Source organism: Tachypleus tridentatus, chromosome 6, assembly GCF_004210375.1.
Source record: "Tachypleus tridentatus isolate NWPU-2018 chromosome 6, ASM421037v1, whole genome shotgun sequence".
Lineage (NCBI taxonomy): Eukaryota > Metazoa > Arthropoda > Merostomata > Xiphosura > Limulidae > Tachypleus > Tachypleus tridentatus.
The window spans coordinates 159,464,887-159,485,665 of record NC_134830.1 but is presented as its reverse complement, the minus strand read 5'-3'; the positions used below and the strand labels follow the sequence as shown (position 1 = coordinate 159,485,665).

At 32.3% G+C, this 20,779-nt stretch overlaps 2 protein-coding genes across 7 annotated transcripts in view; both read left to right on the top strand.

Annotated features, from left to right (window-relative positions):
- LOC143254266 (rap1 GTPase-activating protein 1-like) overlaps positions 1-20,779 on the top strand; it is a 191,988-nt gene that overhangs the window by 75,678 nt on the left and 95,531 nt on the right. The gene's annotated exons all lie outside the window — the stretch shown is intronic.
- LOC143254265 (type-1 angiotensin II receptor-associated protein-like) lies at positions 1,625-19,202 on the top strand. Of its 4 annotated transcripts, none has more exons than XM_076509148.1 (8): positions 1,625-1,675; positions 2,504-2,629; positions 3,807-3,841; positions 5,779-5,890; positions 6,456-6,528; positions 9,614-9,647; positions 11,653-11,765; positions 18,606-19,202. In XM_076509148.1, exons 2-8 carry the CDS (start codon positions 2,603-2,605, stop codon positions 18,734-18,736), a joined length of 525 nt encoding a protein of 174 aa, XP_076365263.1. In that variant the 5' UTR covers positions 1,625-1,675; positions 2,504-2,602; the 3' UTR covers positions 18,737-19,202. The 4 variants fall into 4 exon arrangements, with proteins under 4 accessions (XP_076365263.1, XP_076365264.1, XP_076365265.1 ...); XM_076509149.1 differs by having other exon boundaries at positions 1,667-1,806; XM_076509150.1 differs by lacking the exon at positions 1,625-1,675 and adding an exon at positions 1,907-1,925.

Genomic DNA, 20,779 nt, shown 5'->3' with positions numbered 1-20,779 from the left:
TAATATTTACCATATCCACTGCTTTCGGTAAAATCATTTCTTCTGTGACGTTGTGAGGCTTTTTACATTTTGCGACTCTTGTAGGATGCTAGCAAAGCATTGCTTGGTATTGATGCTTGTTTCAAAAATGTACCTCTTTGTTCTTTCAATTTGTTTAACTTTCTGGTAAAATAATCACGGGATTTACTAGCCATGTTAAAATGATTGGTCTCTAAGTGGTGTTTTAGTTTACTTGGAAGCATAGACTTTGGAACCAAAACTTTAAGACATGATACACACTGCAGACACTCTTCATGATTGGCATCCACTGTAGTAAAACCAAAATCTAGATAACTATTGTAATATTTCCGATATTTTCGTTTCTCCACAACTTTGCCACTAGTCTGTGTTTCACCTTCCTTTTCTTCATTCCCACACTTCTTATTAATGTTCAATAATCTTTCCATTTTTATGCACAAGAACTAAAAATCAACAAAATAATTCTCTGAACTTCGGTAAATCTCGCGGATACTTGATTACACACCCTTCATTTATTTCAATTACTGACGAACCCGTAGAGTCGACAATATATAAAATCTAAGAAACGAAAAAGTTCGAGATTGTTTGTTTGGTTTGTTTTGAATTTCGCACAAAGCTACTCGAGGACTATCTGCGCTAGCCATTCCTAATTTAGAAGTGTAAGACTAGAGGGAAGGCAGCTAGTCATCACCACCCACCGCCAACTCTTGGGCTATTCTTTTACCAACGAATAGTGGGATTGACCGACACGTTATAACGCCCCCACGGCTGAAAGCGTGAGCATGTTTGGTGCACCCGGGATTCGAACCCGCGACCCTCGGATTACGAGTCGAACACCTTAACACACTTGGCCATGTCGGGCCGAAAAGTTCGAGACGTTACTGGCGTAGCCGAAAGTGCAAGAAAACAAAATGTTATATCAAACATTCGAGGACGTCATCGAAAAGAATGTAGCGCAATCTATTGTTAAAACTGTGAACTTACCTTAAGCTAGTAGTACGCGCAGTGTCCGATAGATGCCAATATCGCTGGGTTTCCCTCGAAAATTTGAAATATCCCGCGGTGGCCCTGTGAATTTGCCGCGGTGCACATTTTGGGGACCACTGATATACTGAGATTGGCCTTCAGAGTGTGTGTGTTTTCTTATAGCAAAGCCACAAAGGACTATCTGCTCATCCCACCGAGGGGGACCTTCAGATGTTGTGGGAGCAGTAAATTTGCGCGAGATTGAAAGAAAGCTTGGTATATATACGAATCATAAAGGGTGGCTTTAATAATTGTTTTATTGTTTGGTGTAGAGCTGAGATGGACTAATAGATTCTTTGTTGTCCACAGACATTATTTTAACTCATTCCAAACGTCAACATCCATGCTAAAAAAATAAAATACTTGTTTCCCTAAACTTACTATGCTCATTGTTAAGTATGATAAAAGACGATGCACTTACACTATCAATTCCCTTTAAAGTTTTTAACACCTCAATCGTATCCCTTTAACTGTTCATTATTTGTCTTAAATATAACATTTCACGTTTTCATCAAACTTAGAGCTCTAAACGGTAATTATTAATAGAGCTTTATGGTTTTGGGTTTATTTTCTTAACGCCCTCTATTAGCTATAAACAGTAAGTAGACAGTGTGAGTTGAAAGTGTAGTCTGTAAGTAAAGTATTAAATTAACTCTTCTTTTTTCTGAACTTTAAACATGAAAATATAAAATATCTAGTTCAACTGAATCTTTCAATTTCTCACTCAGTTAAACTTTCGAAGTAACTGCTGTATCGATAAAGGCAAGCACTTGAAACAGTGAAAGAGTATATTGTTGTCTTTTTTAAGTTTGAATTGTACTGTTGTAACTTGCACTTGGGTTTAAAATTGGTTGTTACTTTGGTAGACCATACTGAATAAGGTAAAATCACGTCTTGTGCCCAGTTTATTCAGTGTCAATGTTAGAAGTAGAACTTAAAAAAGTTAAGAGATTGTGATTTTTGCACTATTAACTATTTTATATGTTCTACGAATACTGTCCGTTAGCAGTACTGATACTTAAAGACAATACAGATAGCTTTTGTAATTTTAAATTAAAAACTTAAACCATAAACCGTATCAAGTGATTCTAAGTATACTTGTAGTAAGAAGTGAGGAAATAAATATTTTGTTTTTAATTATATATAATTAATATAAAAATGTTTACTATTACGTTATGTAATTTGTGAATGGTTTGAGAGGGTATATTCATGTATAGCCAGTGAATGTGGAAATTGGTAAGTTTAAAATGATTCTTTAAGCAATTCAGTTAACTGTGTGTGGAGCTAACTGATCTGAGATGTTATTACATTAGTGCTAGGTTGATAGTATAATACTGGTATTATAATTTACAAGTAGGCCTTCTACTAATACAAGTAATATTAGTTCTAGTAAATAATCACTATAACTACAATTATTTATACAGTGTTCCAAAATCCTATTTTAAATTTTTTTCTTTAGCATTTGTGCCTCATTGAAGTCTTTAAGTTACATTTGGATGTTTTATTGGACTTCTAGTCCTGTTTGTTAAACGGTCTTGTATTAATTGACATCTGCAAAATGAATATTCCAAATGCTTCACTGAAGGTAAGTTTGAAATCAGTACTTTAAACTTTGAAATATTAAATCAAATATATATATATATAAAACTTCAGATTAATAGTTCTTGTTGTTGTTGTACTAATTAATAGTTTAATTGTTGATTGTAAATACATTGTATCAGGATGTTAACTTACCTCAGTATATTACATAGTAATAAACATAGACAATATACCAATTAACAGTTTTGGTAAACTCTGTAAATCTTCAGAAATGTATGACATCCTTAAACACAGGGTAATAGCTACTGTGTTTCCAAGAATGTACATTAGTAAAAAATGCTAGGGCTATAGAGGCTAATTCAGTTGGCACTCAGGTATACTAGTCTTTAGTATATTTGAGCCTTTTGCTAATCAGTGCTTACAGTGACAAACAATGTATTCAAATGGTTTTAGTGGAAAGCCCAGAAATGCTAGAACTAGAGTTCGTTTGCTAGAGGCTGAAGCTTGTGTTTTGTGTTTTACCTTTGTAGACCAGTAATTATATAAACTAAGAAGTTTTACACCAAGGTGGCTCACCCAGTCAGTAACTATATAAAATGAGCATCTTTGATGGTTAGGGTTTCAAACTCAACCCTCAGATCACAAGTTGACACCAGGTCTGGTGCTAAAATAGAGGACGCTTAGTGCTTTTGACAGTGTGGTTGCTGAAACCTATGAATTTTTGGTTTCTATAGTGAATGTAGGAGCGAATATTGCTGGAAAAAGTAAATTGAAAAGAGCTGTGTAAAATTTCTGAAGAGCTGCTTTAGAAGTGAGGGTATAGAAATAGATGTGTGCTGTTTTGGGAGAGTTCCATTGTGCTAAATGTGGAAATTAATTATTTTGTTGGTTCCAAGGTTTGAATGAAATGAAAGATTGTTAGGGATATGCTTGGAGCAACAGATGGACTCTGATGTTGAACCTGTGAGAAAGGTTTCAGGATAAAGGTGAACTGTATGTTAGAGATGGTTTCCACTTAAGCAAGCTAGGTAGTAGGACAGTATCTGATAATGGTTAGTTGCTTTTATCACAAAGGTTTACTACAAGTGACTGGATGTGCTAATTTTTTAATGAAACATTTTTTTTATTAGAAATAGCCAGTTGAAGTTTTCTGAAAGTGTTTAGGAAATAAGATTGTTTTAATCATTCATGTTATTTAATATGTACTTTCTTTTTCTGAATAGGGTGTCTTTTTTATCCACTTTATCCTGTCACTGTGGTGAGTATGTTGGGTGTCTTCTTTATCCACTTTATCCTGTCACTGTGGTAAGTATGTTGGGTGTCTTCTTTAACCACTTTATCCTGTCACTGTGATGAGTATGTTGGGTGTCTTCTTTATCCACTTTATCCTGTCACTGTGGTGAGTATGTTGGGTGTCTTCTTTAACCACTTTATCCTGTCACTGTGGTGAGTATGTTGGGTGTCTTCTTTAACCACTTTATCCTGTCACTGTGATGAGTATGTTGGGTGTCTTCTTTAACCACTTTATCCTGTCACTGTGATAAGTATGTTGGGTGTCTTCTTTATCCACTTTACCCTGTCACTGTGGTGAGTATGTTGGGTGTCTTCTTTATCCACTTTATCCTGTCACTGTGGTGAGTATGTTGGGTGTCTTCTTTAACCATTTTATCCTGTCTCTGTGATGAGTATGTTGGGTGTCTTCTTTATCCACTTTATCCTATCACTGTGGTGAGTATGTTGGGTGTCTTCTTTATCCACTTTACCCTGTTACTGTGGCGAGTATGTTGGGTGTCTTCTTTATCCACTTTACCCTGTCACTGTGGTGAGTATGTTACACACTGATTTTAAAATAAGTATCTGTGATTCAGCTAAGTTTTTATTTCATGATATACAATTACTTTGTAACGTTTCATTAAATAAAATTTTTTGGATCTTATTATTTAAGAGCACATTTGACTCTTTAAGCTAGTGGTGTATCCAGAATTGATTCACTGAGGAGAAGAATGACATGGCACGAAAGGATGACCACTTACGGGAAGGTATGATGGGTTATATTGGCATACGTTTGTATACAGCTGAAGGAATTAGGTTACCAAATTAATGCGAAGGACAGTCGCTTTTTATGTTCTGCTATTTAAAACCAGTGGCTTACGTATGACCTGGTGTAGTGTACATTAACTGACCACCAGGTGAAACAATAACAGTATTAAAAAGGACATTTAAAGGTATTTCTGATGCACAAAACCTCTAAACAAATGTCTGAAAATATAACACGTGTTGTATAGTAATACACAAAGTGGAAAAAAAAATTTGTAGTGTAACATATTATGAGAAATCTAAAAAATTATTAAAATGGAACAACTTAGATCACTGAAATAAAATATGTCAATTGTGTGAGTTTTTTGGTAAAATATGAGGATAGGTAATTAAAATATCAAAATATCATCCTCCACAGATAACCTTTTGTGTGCTTTTTGTGCTTAATTATAGAGAAACAAAATCTTTTAAAAAAATTGGGTTGGGGTGCTTAGTTAAGTAATGATAAAAGTGAAAACATTGTGTGAAATATGTTACATCTTTTCAAATGCATATTAACAGAATTGCAGGTATGCAGTTTTAACTGTATTTGTTTTTATATAAAACTTGTTTATGTTTAACATCAATGGGAGCTATGAACCATTAACTAAGGAAATTGTACAAATATATACCCTGTTAGCTCTGAAAAACAAAGTAAAGGGTACTGCTGTATCATTGAGGACTTTATGGTTCAGTTAAGTATAGTGTGATACTTAAGAAGTCTATTGTATCTTTCACATTACAAGCATCTACATGTTTTCCTGATAAAATTCTTAACATCAGGCACAAAATCTTACTTGAATATCTTCTGCAAATGTTGTTTCAACTATATTTATTGGTATGTTCTAGTAAGTACTAGGAGTTTCTTGTTCTAGTTGTGTAAAATGTTTTTAAACAATAGCTTATGATGTTGTCTATGGAAAAAGTTCACAATGGATTGAATAGAGCAGTTTAACCATTTCTTTCCATGAATCGTAAATGTAAATAAGTAATTAAACCAGATATAACTGAGTTAAAATTTAATGGAAAATATTAGATAATTCTGCATGTAGACACAGAATTAAGATAATCTGAAAAAATATTTTATGTAATGAGTATTCTGTTTATATTTACATTAAGGGCTCTTCAAAGTCCTTGGCTTCCCTATTCATACCTATACTATAACTTAATTTTTGTGGGATGTTTGTTATGGAGTCTTCAATGGAAAGATTCTGATGAACCAGTCTTTATGGTAAGTTCTTGTATCAATTACCTTGGTTTTAATATAGTTAAGAACCTTTAGATTACAAACTTTAGCTTTCAAATCTATTTTTATACTGTGGTAAAATAAACAATTATTGCTAGATTTAAATGTTAAATACACATATATGTGATAGTGTCAAAAGTATTTAATTTACCAATAAAGAATTCCTAACGTTATGATCTGAACAGTTAAGTTTTACAAACACACACTTCGTCGATGCTAGAAATTGTCAGTTTCCCTCGACGGATGAACAAAATTGAAAATTAATTTCTGGGAAACTCTAAATCATCCAAAAACTAGTGAAACAAACAAGACTTTCCCTCTTTCTTTTGTATGTTAGATTGAACAAACAAAAATAGTTTGTGCTAACTAATGACGCTGGTATTTTGGTGTTTGATTTTAAGTTACAACCTTTTTCCTTCTTGTTAGGTACAAAATTTTAACTATGTAATATTTTTGTATCTATTCTGTCATTCTCCAAAATATAGTTTTCATGCCATTCGCTTATTTGAATTTTAAGTTTATTATAATCTGTTATCTTCCTCTATTTCAGGCCTTAGTGATAGATGCAATTTCTATTCTACTAGATGTCGCCACCATTTCATTATATTATAAAAACACACATAGTAGGTACAAACTTTGTTTATCCATTTGTATATTTGTGATTACAACATTATTTTAATGGAAATACGGAGGTTAATTTCTGTCTTTCTTCAGAACTTAGCAGAGAGGTTCATAGTGTATCAAAATGGTTTTGAATCATTGTAACCTGGTTACAGTTCATATTGCCACATATGGTCTTGCTCTGCCTGATGAATCTCAGAGCTGGGTTCCCGTTTCAAGAAGGCTGCCATGTGTGTCTCAGTCACAATATTCATCCCTTCATGAGATTGACTGTTTCTGTAGTTTAGTAGCACAGCATTCCGTAGTTGCTGTGTCTTATGACTTGACAAATGTGTTATGGAATAGCATAAGTACCACTTTCATGCTCCAGCTGCTTGAAGTATATGATATGTGATTGAACTCGTGCCATTTTGTGTCCAGAAAGATGTCTTGTTGATTGTTTCACATCTTTACCTGACCATTTTGTGTCCAGAAAGATGTCTTGTTGATTGTTTCACATCTTTACCTGACCATTTTGTGTCCAGAAAGATGTCTTGTTGATTGTTTCACATCTTTACCTGACCATTTTGTGTCCAGAAAGATGTCTTGTTGATTGTTTCATATCTTTACCTGACCATTTTGTGTCCAGAAAGATGTCTTGTTGATTGTTTCACATCTTTACCTGACCATTTTGTGTCCAGAAAGATGTCTTGTTGATTGTTTCACATCTTTACCTGACCATTTTGTGTCCAGAAAGATGTCTTGTTGATTGTTTCACATCTTTACCTGACCATTTTGTGTCCAGAAAGATGTCTTGTTGATTGTTTCACATCTTTACCTGACCATTTTGTGTCCAGAAAGATGTCTTGTTGATTGTTTCACATCTTTACCTGACCATTTTGTTTCCAGAAAGATGTCTTGTTGATTGTTTCACATCTTTACCTGACCATTTTGTGTCCAGAAAGATGTCTTGTTGATTGTTTCACATCTTTACCTGACCATTTTGTTTCCAGAAAGATGTCTTGTTGATTGTTTCACATCTTTACCTGACCATTTTGTTTCCAGAAAGATGTCTTGTTGATTGTTTCACATCTTTACCTGACCATTTTGTGTCCAGAAAGATGTCTTGTTGATTGTTTCACATCTTTACCTGACCATTTTGTTTCCAGAAAGATGTCTTGTTGATTGTTTCACATCTTTACCTGACCATTTTGTGTCCAGAAAGATGTCTTGTTGATTGTTTCACATCTTTACCTGACCATTTTGTGTCCAGAAAGATGTCTTGTTGATTGTTTCACATCTTTACCTGACCATTTTGTTTCCAGAAAGATGTCTTGTTGATTGTTTAACATCTTTACCTGAAATGTGGATGGCTTTTGTCATTGACCTTTGAGCTTTTAAATTTTCAGCTGTTACAAGTTGCTGCACTTTTTTTTACCATAGCAGGGCAACAGTATGTTGCAAGTATCCTTCTAGATGGACCCTATCCTGGAAATTCTAAATCTTGCATCCCATGGGTCTGAGATTATGAATACTTTATGCTTGAAAGAGATGTAACATATCCTACATAAAAGCAATAAGTTTTCAGTGGTATTAGAATACCTACAAAATAATGTCAACATGTAGTTCTGATACATGCTGTTGCATCCTTGTTTTTCTATCAGCCATGGTTGTTACATGATTAACATTTTCAAAATCATTTTGATATAACATGCATCCCTCTGTATGATTCAGTGTTACTGTATAAAATAAATAATTGAGATCTGTTTCTTTACCTTGCTATTTCAACAGAATTGACTAAACTTTATAGGTACTTAGTGGTTAACATTGTGTTAGTATCTTGAAGAGGGTGTTATGAGATTGAAGGTACATGTAAAGTTAAGTACCTAGGTATTTTTATCAAGGTTGCATGTGTATAATAGCAGCAATTATCTTGTTTTATCTTTTATTTTAATACTGTATATCTCAGATTTAACATTTATTTCATTTAAACATTTCTAGACTAAATGAGCTTTCTCCATTGAAGCACTAGTTATTTTTATCTTAAGAAAATTCCAAGTATTTTAAATTATATTTAATTATGTATTTATGAACCAGAAATTGTTTTTTACAGTCTAAAGTGCAAATATCTACTCTGTATTCCAATACTTTAATCTTGGCCAACAAATAACTTTTTCTCACTGCTTCCCAACTGAAATTTATTTTCAGAATTTTAACTTCTTCTCAATACCATATCTTTTTATAATCACCATGGATAAAATGGACACATCAGTAATGATTTTTATCATAAGTTATGAAACACGTGTTGCAAATATTAATGAAAAATATTCTTGCTTTTGCCTTTGTGCTACTCGTGGTGTGTGGTTTCTAGTGTTCATTGGTCTTTCTCTACAAAGTTCCTTTTTGGGGAATTTACCTAGTTTGTATATAATGATATACATTAGGTCTATAAACATATTACATATTATTTGTACAAGAAAAAAGTTAAACAATAATATTTTGTTATACAATTTCACAAAATCTGATCACGAACTTGGATTTTTAATAATTTAAATGCTAAATATATTAATTTTATTGTTTAAACAACAGTTTGGTTGTTGTTTTCCACAACTACTGTACATATATTTGTATTATGTCGAAACCTAATATTCCAAATTAATTCCTTACCTGTAAGTAGGATTACAGATACTTTTCAGTATGGATATTAGAACAGTTTCATTATATGATGTTACCAGAATGACTTTTAAGGTTTCAACTCTTTATTTATTTAAAACCTTTCATTAACGTTCTGTCATGTGTAAGGCAGTTGTTAACAATTTTCACTGTTATGTAAAACATAAAATGTGTTTGTTGTCAGAGGTACAGCAGTATGTCTGCTAGAAACTGGGTTTCGATACCCATGGTGGGCAGACCACAGATAGCCCATTGCATGGCTTTTTCCTTAATTTTCAACAAACAATACATCATTCCATTCATGTTAACCTGGTGAAGTGAAATAACCATAAATGCCATACTCTATATACCTGTCAAAAATAAACAAGTTTTAAATTCTGTTTGTTTTATAAACGTTCTGTTGTTTACAGCATTACATTTTGTCTTTCTCACCAGATTACACGTTGCTTGGAATCAAATTCAGTGCTGGGTATCCTTTTTACTTTTTTTTTTTTTATCTGTGATCTTTTACAACCACAAGTAACAGATTCTGTTTGCTATTAAACTGTTTTATAGTTTTCATATTTTTAGAGACAGTGTTGTAAAGGAAAGTAATTTTGGTGTAATATTCGATTACTCTCTAATTCCATCCAAGCAGTGTGTTGTTACTAGTGATAGGACAAATGGAATTTTTGGTTGTATTTACAGAAATATTGAATATAAGTCTAAAGAGGTTATAATTCCATTGTATAAGTCACTAGGGTTAGATCATTATTTGGAATATTGTATTAGATTTTGAGTCCCATACCTTAGAAAAGACATTGAATTGCTGGAAAGGATTCAGAGATAATTACTAGAATGATGTCTGGGATAGAGGAGTTGTCACACAGGAAGTGGTTGAAATCTTTCAAATTATTCTGTTGAAAAAAAAAAGTTGGGGGAGGGATCTAACTCAGATATTTAAGATTGTAAAGGGAAATGATAATGATATATCATCATTTTTCTAATTTAACAGTGAGAATAGTAGGAACAGGAAACATAGCATAAATATTAGTTGAGTAGGAGTCATCTTCAGCTAAGACAGTTTTATTTTTCTAACAGGGTGGTTGGCCTTTGGATGTTGTGGAGGCAATAAGTCTAAGTGAGTTTAAGAGAAAGCTTGATAAATACATAAATGGTAAGGGTTGAATTTAGGATTATTTCATAAATTATTTATTAGTAGTTTATTAAATGGACCATTAGGTCTCATGTTGTCCAAAAATGTAATGTTTAACTACCTGAGATTGCCAAAGCTGTAAATTCACATGCTGTCTTCATGAATAAAATTTTTATGATTGCACTGTACTTTAAACAGGTTCCATTTTACACAAGTTAAGCTGAGATTGTATGCAGGTTATTAACTTGGTCATATATACAATGTCAGTGCAAAATAAAGCTAGTGTAGTGATGTCATAATTGGATATCTGTTTGATGTCAATGGAAACTTAGCACACTAACATTAAATCAATTGGATTTGGTATGTACGATGTCTCAAACCTAGTGTGTTATATTTAACATCTCTCTGATCTAATTGCAAACCCAGTGCACAGTCACGTGCTAAATTGAATATGTGTATGATGTCGGTGCATGGTTCCCACTTGAAAGTTAGAATCAATTGACATAACTTTGTTTGGATATAAAATTCTCTTCCATGAAACCACATGACATTTCAACTTTTTCTTTTCTAACAACTTTGGTTTCAGGCAAGTGTAAACTAGATACTTAGTCATGACTCAAACCCTGGCTTCCTAGAGTTCCTGACCATTGATCTTCCAACTTCTCAAACTTCTGAATGAAATAATTTCAGTTTTTTCTTCAACCTGAGGCTTAGCGTTAAGCCAATAATACTGTGTGTATACACACACACACACACACACACACACACACACACACACACACACACACACTTTGTTATCAAAGAAATAGTGCATTTGATTCCGTGACTTGAATTAAATATTTGTGTACACTATAAATGCTTCTAAATAGGCTGTTACTATCCAAACTCAAGTGATCTGTTCTTTGCCTTTGCTTTTAAAGGTTTTCAGTTTATTTCATTCTACATAACAAAGTTGAAGCATTATAACTTATTAATTAACAGTTCCAATGTTTGTAAGTTATGAACAAATTTTAGGGGAGAGAGTTAGTCTGATCGGGAAATCTTCATGCAGGTAGATCAGGATTCAGGAGTTTGAAGCTCAAATCAGGTACAACTGTTTTTATTATTCCTTCTTTTTTCTTAAGATAAAACTAAATATTAAAACTTGATTGATGATAAACTGCTTTGAAGTGATTAGCTCTTAACATTTGAATGGAGCAAAATGGTTTTAAATAATGGTAATTTATCTATACAACTAGATGAAATCATAAATTATAAGCTGTAACATCTAAATTGTGACAAACTATAAAGTATTTTTTATTTATTATATGTTTCGAAATCTCCTTAACTGTATTTGTAGAATGTGTATTTTGAATCTTATCCTCAGAGTAGTATCAGTGTTTATCCTCTTCAGAGTCTTCCAGCAAAGGGGAGGTCGTTATAATGATCTCGACATTCTAGGGGTACCTTCAGGTTAGTAAACTTGTTTTGATATGCATTGAGTTGTCTATAACTACAGTTTTGTATTATATTCATATGGGATTGTCTTTTGAAAGTAATACTATTCTGTAAAAAAAAACAAGTTATCCATTAATTCCTGTCTGGGTACCCCAGGAAAGACATGATCAATAGTTAGGCCTAATTCACATTGTACTGTACAAGATTTAATTATCAAAATTAGAGGACTATAGGAAAATGACTAATCAAATTATTTACTATATATGTAAAAATGGCTCGTTTGGGTTGAGAAAATTTTTTACATTGAGGAGTGAACAACGTTTTGACCTTTTTGGTCATCGTCAGGTTCACAAAGAAAGGAAGAGGTAACTGACCGGAAGGTGACCACATGTTTGAAAGGGGGTTGTGTAACTGAGTGTCCGAATGTAGAGGGTGTCCTTAGATGTTTGAATATATAATTTTATATTATTTATTTTATTATTATTATTTATTATATTATTTTTAATATAGGTATAAAGGCGTTCCTTTATATTGGTTTATTTTGGGTTTGAGCTGTTGTATAAGTAAGGCTTCTTTAATTTTGGGTTTGTTTATGTTTGTTTCTATATTTAGTATTTGGGTGTTTTCTATGGTTATGTTATGTTTATTTGGCTTGCAGTGTTCGAAAACTTGTGAAGGTGACTTTTCATGTTCTTTGAATCTGGTTTCCATTTTTCTACTTGTTTCTCCAATATAGAAGTCGTGGCAGTTATCACATTGTATTTTATAAATAATGTTGGTGTGGTGTTTGTCAGTGTAGTTTTTACATAGTATAGACCTCAGTTTTGTGCCTGGTTTTTGAATAAATTTGGTATTAACTGAAATGTCATATTTTGTTACTAGTTTTTGCCAAATGTTGGTTATTTTTCTGCTGATGTCAGGAATATATGGTATGCAGCAGTATATGGTTTCGTGATTTTTTAATTCATGAGATATATTTACTTTTGTTAGTTGATTTTGCTTTTTGTCTAGGTGTGTGCGTATAATGTTTTCTATGGTTTGTGGAGGAAACTTATTGATGTTGATGAAGTATTGTTTTATTTTGTCTAATTCATCATTAATTTTATCTGGTGAGCATAGTTTTATGGCTGTGTTTATTTGGTTTCTTAGTATGTTGAGTTTTTGTTTTGTTTCATGTGCTGAGTCCCAAGGAATGTATAGTCCAGTATGGGTGATTTTTCGGTGGATTACCGTTTTAAATTGTGTATCGGTTCTTGTAATTTTTAGGTTCAGAAATGATATTTGATTGCTTTCTTCTTGTTCACATGTGAAGTTGATGTTGGGATGTATAGAGTTAATGTGATTGAAAAAATTAAGTATGTGTTCTGTAAATGTGAATCCTACAACTGTGTTATCTACATATCTGTACCAGTATAGTGGTGGATGTAATGCTGTGTTAATTGCTTGTGTTTCTACTTGTGTCATAAAAATATTGGCTAGAACTGGTGATACTGGGTTGTCCATGTTTTGACCATTTGTTTGTATATAGTTGTGGTTTTTGAACATGAAGTTTGTTTTCATCGTGGTGAATTCTATGAGGGTTGGTAATTGGTTGCTGGGAATGTTTATTGATGTGTTAAGGTCTTGGATATAGATTTCTAAGGCTATCTTGTAGGCTTCAGCAGTTGGGACTTCTGTAAAGAGGAATATAACATCAAAACTGGCCATTAAGGCTTTATGATTAAGTTGCTTGAAATTAAGCTTGAAATGAAAAGAGTCTTTGAATGAGCTGGCTGATGTTACATATTTGGAGAATGCCCATGCTGTGTATTTACCAAGATTGTAATTAAACGGTTCATATGTGGACATTATTGGTCATAATGGACAATCTGGTTTATGAGGTTTGGGGATGCTGTATATTTGTGGTGTGTGTGACGTGGTTTTACGTAGGTAGGAATAAAGTGTTTGTGAAATTGTGTTGGATTTTTTCATTTTTAGTAGTATTTTGTTTAGTTGTGTTTCATGTGTCTTTGTTTCAGTAAATAAAATTTACTGAATTAAGAAACAAATCTAAAAGTGTTACGACAGAATAAAACATACACTAATAATTTTAAAATTGAAAGAGGAGTGATTCTGTAAATATACTCTTTACTCCCGTGCCACGAAGCACACGTTTAATTAATCGGCAATGTTTTTAAAATTGTGACTCATAATAAAACTTTTAACTTTGTTACAGTGAAATATCAATAATTATCTTCTAATCAAACTACTGGTGTTATTGAATTTTATGTTGCTGTGTATATATATTATTGTAATTATTATGTGTTTGGTTTCAGAATAACACGTTAAAGTTAACAAGGCTATTACTATTAGTTTGCTCAGAACAGTAATGGTTAATTAAACATTTGTTTTGCTTTAGTTAGTTGTAGTTATTTTAAATGGTAACCTTACAATACAAACTTGTGTATAGCATCAAGTATATATGTGGAAACAATATTCATTTTTCAAAATTAAAATATAAAACCATGAACTATTTTATATAATATGTTTTAACTACATATGAATGTTTTATTTCAATTATATGGTTTATGTGTAAAATAAAAAGGTTCTAAATTGAATATAAACTAGTAGTTATGATGATGTCCTCGTTAAGTTATACAAATTGAAGGTCAAATATATTTTTCATTACAGCCCTAAAAAAATGCATACAGCATGTATTACTAATAAGGTATGAAGAAAATAACAACAGTGACATCTGCACAGATGTATGCACATCAAAAAAATATTTATTTATTTATTTATACAAAGTGACTGAGATGTGACCACAAAGTGACTGAGATGTGACCATTCTTAGTTATGTTTCATCATTATTCATTGATGTTTTGGAGTTTAATTCAAGAAGACTAGAAATCACAATAAACCCAAAATAATCAGTGAAATCCTTTGTAAGCAATCACATTTTACCAGTAATAATTTAGCTATAGACACCTGATAACATCTGTAGCAGAAACCAGCTGTTAATCATAGTCTTAAGGAATAGTCCGACTGTTTCATATATAGTATACAGACTGAGCTGCTGTTATTTATAGTCTTAAGGAATAGTCTGACTGTTTCAAATATAGTATACAGACTGAGCTGCTGTTATTTATAGTATTAAAGAATAGTATGACTATTTCATAGTGTAGAGACTGTGAGCTGCTGTTATTTATAGTCTTAAGGAATAGTATGACTGTTTCAAATATAGTATAGAGACTGAGCTGCTGTTATTTATAGTCTTAAGGAATAGTCTGACTGTTTCAAATATAGTGTACAGACTGAGCTGCTGTTATTTATAGTCTTAAGGAATAGTCTGACTGTTTCAAATATAGTGTAGAGACTGAGCTGCTGTTATTTATAGTCTTAAGGAATAGTCTGACTGTTTCATAGTGTAGAGACTGAGCTGCTGTTATTTATAGTCTTAAGGAATAGTATGACTGTTTCATAGTGTAGAGACTGTGAGCTGCTGTTATTTATAGTCTTAAGGAATAGTATGACTGTTTCAAATATAGTATAGAGACTGAGCTGCTGTTATTTATAGTCTTAAGGAATAGTCTGACTGTTTCAAATATAGTGTAGAGACTGAGCTGCTGTTATTTATAGTCTTAAGGAATAGTCTGACTGTTTCAAATATAGTATACAGACTGAGCTGCTGTTATTTATAGTCTTAAGGAATAGTCTGACTGTTTCAAATATAGTATACAGACTGAGCTGCTGTTACTTATAGTCTTAAGGAATAGTCTGACTGTTTCAAATATAGTGTACAGACTGAGCTGCTGTTATTTATAGTCTTAAGGAATAGTCTGACTGTTTCAAATATAGTGTAGAGACTGAGCTGCTGTTATTTATAGTCTTAAGGAATAGTCTGACTGTTTCATAGTGTAGAGACTGAGCTGCTGTTATTTATAGTCTTAAGGAATAGTATGACTGTTTCAAATATAGTATAGAGACTGAGCTGCTGTTATTTATAGTCTTAAGGAATAGTCTGACTGTTTCAAATATAGTGTAGAGACTGAGCTGCTGTTATTTATAGTCTTAAGGAATAGTCTGACTGTTTCAAATATAGTATACAGACTGAGCTGCTGTTATTTATAGTCTTAAGGAATAGTCTGACTGTTTCAAATATAGTATACAGACTGAGCTGCTGTTATTTATAGTCTTAAGGAATAGTCTGACTGTTTCAAATATAGTGTACAGACTGAGCTGCTGTTATTTATAGTCTTAAGGAATAGTCTGACTGTTTCAAATATAGTATAGAGACTGAGCTGCTGTTATTTATAGTCTTAAGGAATAGTCTGACTGTTTCAAATATAGTGTAGAGACTGAGCTGCTGTTATTTATAGTCTTAAGGAATAGTCTGACTGTTTCAAATATAGTATACAGACTGAGCTGCTGTTATTTATAGTATTAAAGAATAGTATGACTGTTTCAAATATAGTATAGAGACTGAGCTGCTGTTATTTATAGTCTTAAGGAATAGTCTGACTGTTTCAAATATAGTGTAGAGACTGAGCTGCTGTTATTTATAGTCTTAAGGAATAGTCTGACTGTTTCAAATATAGTATACAGACTGAGCTGCTGTTATTTATAGTCTTAAGGAATAGTCTGACTGTTTCATAGTGTAGAGACTGAGCTGCTGTTATTTATAGTCTTAAGGAATAGTATGACTGTTTCAAATATAGTATAGAGACTGAGCTGCTGTTATTTATAGTCTTAAGGAATAGTCTGACTGTTTCAAATATAGTGTAGAGACTGAGCTGCTGTTATTTATAGTCTTAAGGAATAGTCTGACTGTTTCAAATATAGTATACAGACTGAGCTGCTGTTATTTATAGTCTTAAGGAATAGTCTGACTGTTTCAAATATAGTATACAGACTGAGCTGCTGTTACTTATAGTCTTAAGGAATAGTCTGACTGTTTCAAATATAGTGTACAGACTGAGCTGCTGTTATTTATAGTCTTAAGGAATAGTCTGACTGTTTCAAATATAGTGTAGAGACTGAGCTGCTGTTATTTATAGTCTTAAGGAATAGTCTGACTGTTTCAAATATAGTATACAGACTGAGCTGCTGTTATTTATAGTATTAAAGAATAGTCCTACTGTTTCAAATATAGTGTAGAGACTGAGCTGCTGTTATTTATAGTCTTAAGGAATAGTCCTACTGTTTCAAATATAGTGTAGAGACTGTGAGCTGCTGTTATTTATAGTCTTAAGGAATAGTCCTACTGTTTCAAATATAGTGTAGAGACTGAGCTGCTGTTATTTATAGTATTAAAGAATAGTCCTACTGTTTCAAATATAGTGTAGAGACTGAGCTGCTGTTATTTATAGTCTTAAGGAATAGTCCTACTGTTTCAAATATAGTGTAGAGACTGAGCTGCTGTTATTTATAGTCTTAAGGAATAGTCCTACTGTTTCAAATATAGTATACAGACTGAGCTGCTGTTATTTATAGTCTTAAGGAATAGTCTGACTGTTTCAAATATAGTGTACAGACTGAGCTGCTGTTATTTATAGTCTTAAGGAATAGTCTGACTGTTTCAAATATAGTGTAGAGACTGAGCTGCTGTTATTTATAGTCTTAAGGAATAGTCCTACAGTTTCAAATATAGTGTAGAGACTGAGCTGCTATTATTTATAGATTTAAAGAATAGTCCTACTGTTTCAAATATAGTGTAGAGACTGAGCTGCTGTTATTTATAGTCTTAAGGAATAGTCCTACTGTTTCAAATATAGTGTAGAGACTGTGAGCTGCTGTTATTTATAGTCTTAAGGAATAGTCCTACTGTTTCAAATATAGTGTAGAGACTGAGCTGCTGTTATTTATAGTATTAAAGAATAGTCCTACTGTTTCAAATATAGTGTAGAGACTGAGCTGCTGTTATTTATAGTCTTAAGGAATAGTCCTACTGTTTCAAATATAGTGTAGAGACTGAGCTGCTGTTATTTATAGTCTTAAGGAATAGTCCTACTGTTTCAAATATAGTGTAGAGACTGTGAGCTGCTGTTATTTATAGTATTAAAGAATAGTCCTACTGCTTCAAATATAGTGTAGAGACTGAGCTGCTGTTATTTATAGTCTTAAGGAATAGTCATACTGTTTCAAATATAGTGTAGAGACTGAGCTGCTGTTATTTATGGTATTAAAGAATAGTCCTACTGCTTCAAATATAGTTTAGAGACTGAGCTGCTGTTATTTATAGTCTTAAGGAATAGTCCTACTGCTTCAAATATAGTGTAGAGACTGAGCTGCTGGATAATTTGACTAATCAACTATATTGTTTGTATCATCCTCCATGGATCATTAGTGGATCAGAACATCTCATACATCCAAATATCTTTATTTTTAGGTAACAGAACCTATTCCAAACTCTATGCTTTTTTTCTGTGCAAGGAATTTAACTGTTAGTGTAGAGATGTTTTTATATAATATGGAAGAACACTAGATGGTCCATAGTGGTGTCATTTTTTTTTTTCTAATTTAAATTCTTCAATATTGACGTGATACTTACAGTTTCAAACGTGAGTGTAGTTAATAGTATTATCCTTGTAGTGTACACCAATATTAGCACCTGCAATTATGTTGCATTTAGCTGTTTTTTGTGATGTAAACTTAACATACTTTCTAAGGGCGACATCATGGGTTTATCATAAAAACGTTGTACATATATCACATTTAGCAGGTTTACCATAATGTGAAGTGGTAACAGAACATGCAGTTTGTGTATGACATTAATTTTTATTATACAGCTGTTTTTTTTATTTTGTAATATCATTATGTTTTGAGGAAAATTAATTAGATATAATTACAGAAAATCTTTTATTATTTTTTCCTTAGGCTCTAGAGGAATCTATGACAATATTGACTACAGTGGTCAACAAAGTGTGCCCAAAACAGCTGTTGATACAGGAAGTCCAGTCCATGAAAACAGTCCAGATACCATGCCATCTCCCTATCACAGTCCCTAATTCTCATTTGAAATATATTCTGTACAATCATCTTGAATTTCTTGGGATTTGAACAAATATACAACAGTTATTTTTGAAATAATTAAAAATAATTCATTTGTGATCATACGTTTTTGCACATTCAAACGTGACTAGATTAGTGCTTGTTGAACACTAACAAGGAAACATTAAGATTCTGTATTTGAAAGATCTTTAGTCTTCAAAAGTCATTTTACTTTCACTAAAGTTTTCTTGCATCTAACACTTAACTTCAAAGATGTCTTTTTGTTGTTTACATGTCAATATTTTTCAAAGTGTGTGAGATTTGAATTAAACTTTTAAGTTTTCACATGTTTCAAGTTTATTCCAACATCTGGATATGTTGTGTTGACCGAGAAGGTTTCTTAGAGAAAACATCATTTGATATAGACCTAATATATATATATTGTAAAATAAAATCAATAAATGGTCTTTTGATTGAATATTAGTTGCGACTTATGTGAATTTTTGAACACACTATGTTTAAAATTATTGTTTACTTAATGTAAAGTGAACAATAGATTTCTGGTTTCATATAAAACATTTTTCAACACTGTCATTTCAGTGCTAAATATGTATGGGCTGGTAATATCTACACACGCAATTGAAGGTTTAGTATTTTTAATACCATTTTATAACATTCTGTGTATTTCACAAACACCTCTACAACAATTACCACGATGTCAAAAGCTGATAAATCTTAAATATCTCCACATGAATGCTTGAACTTGTGTGAAACAAAAACAAATGTTAGATTTCAGTATAATGTAAATCACTGTGTACAGCATTCTGGGATTAATAAAACTGCCTGTGTTTTGAACAAATGTAACACTATGTTATTTCATGTTGGTTCTACAGAGAAACATCTTTGAGCTTTTTTGTAAGTTTCATTTGAAGGCTGTAAGATAAAGAAAAAACTGCTGTTTGTTTTATAGGACCTAGAACTATGATAGAATATAATTTATCTGTTTTGTTTTGAAAGGAAAATAAACATCCTGAAGAAGAAATAGTTACAGAGTTTTCAAGCAGTCTTACGTTCAAGTGACTGACCGAGATTTGTGGAGTGGTGACACGCGAGTGAGTAGTGAAGTATGTGACCTGGTGATTAGCATACAGAGTAGAAGCAAGTTGAAGGCCCAAGGTTTGAACTTGTGATTTACAGTTGAACACACTTCTCGCTTTGAGCTGTTGTATATTATAAAAGTATAAAAGTGAAAGTCAGTACCACTATTTGAATATGAGTAGTCATGGATGTTCCAAGTGCTGCTGAGTGGTTGCTCTCCATTGGTCACTTAAGTTGGTGTCACATAATGTGCCATACAGGTTTAAAACACCAGGTAATTGTTTTCTTTGAAAGTTATTCCATGCTTTTGTTGTTGGTTTGTAAAAGATGTTAACAGCTAAGAAACTTTTTTATCTTGAATCCCAAACAGAAGTCAAAAACGTTGTGTCAATTGAAAGGATCACCTGGGTATAAGATGTAATGTAGGATATAAAAGGTTTTGGAGATGGCTGAAGAGGTAGGACCTACATCACAGTGGGGATACACCATTTATCTATCTTAACCTCCATTTGCCAGTCTCACATGAAAAATAATTAAATAATAAAATAATCAAAGAGATAGAAATAGAAATTAGGAGAGCAAGATGTGGGTGCTCAAGCCCACAATGCTTCATATTTATATCACAATTCTCTGCTTGCAGATGGTTGTGGGAAGGTGACTGCTGTTCAAAGTAAAGAAAAAAGAAGAAAAATATATATACACATAAGAATTAATGTTCATCTAAACTTTGTAAAATAACAGTACCATTTAATAAACTTACAAATTTCTGTTAAAATATTTTCAGGTTTGTGTTCTAACATTTTGTTGTTAAAATTAATTGTTTTAACTATGAACTAATTGTGGTGCAGGAGAAACTCTTATTTCCTGACATTTTCTAAATGTATGAAATATCCTGCATTAGAAAAACAAAACAAAAAAAAAACTTTCCAGTATTAGTTCTTCATTTCATTAATTAGTGAAAC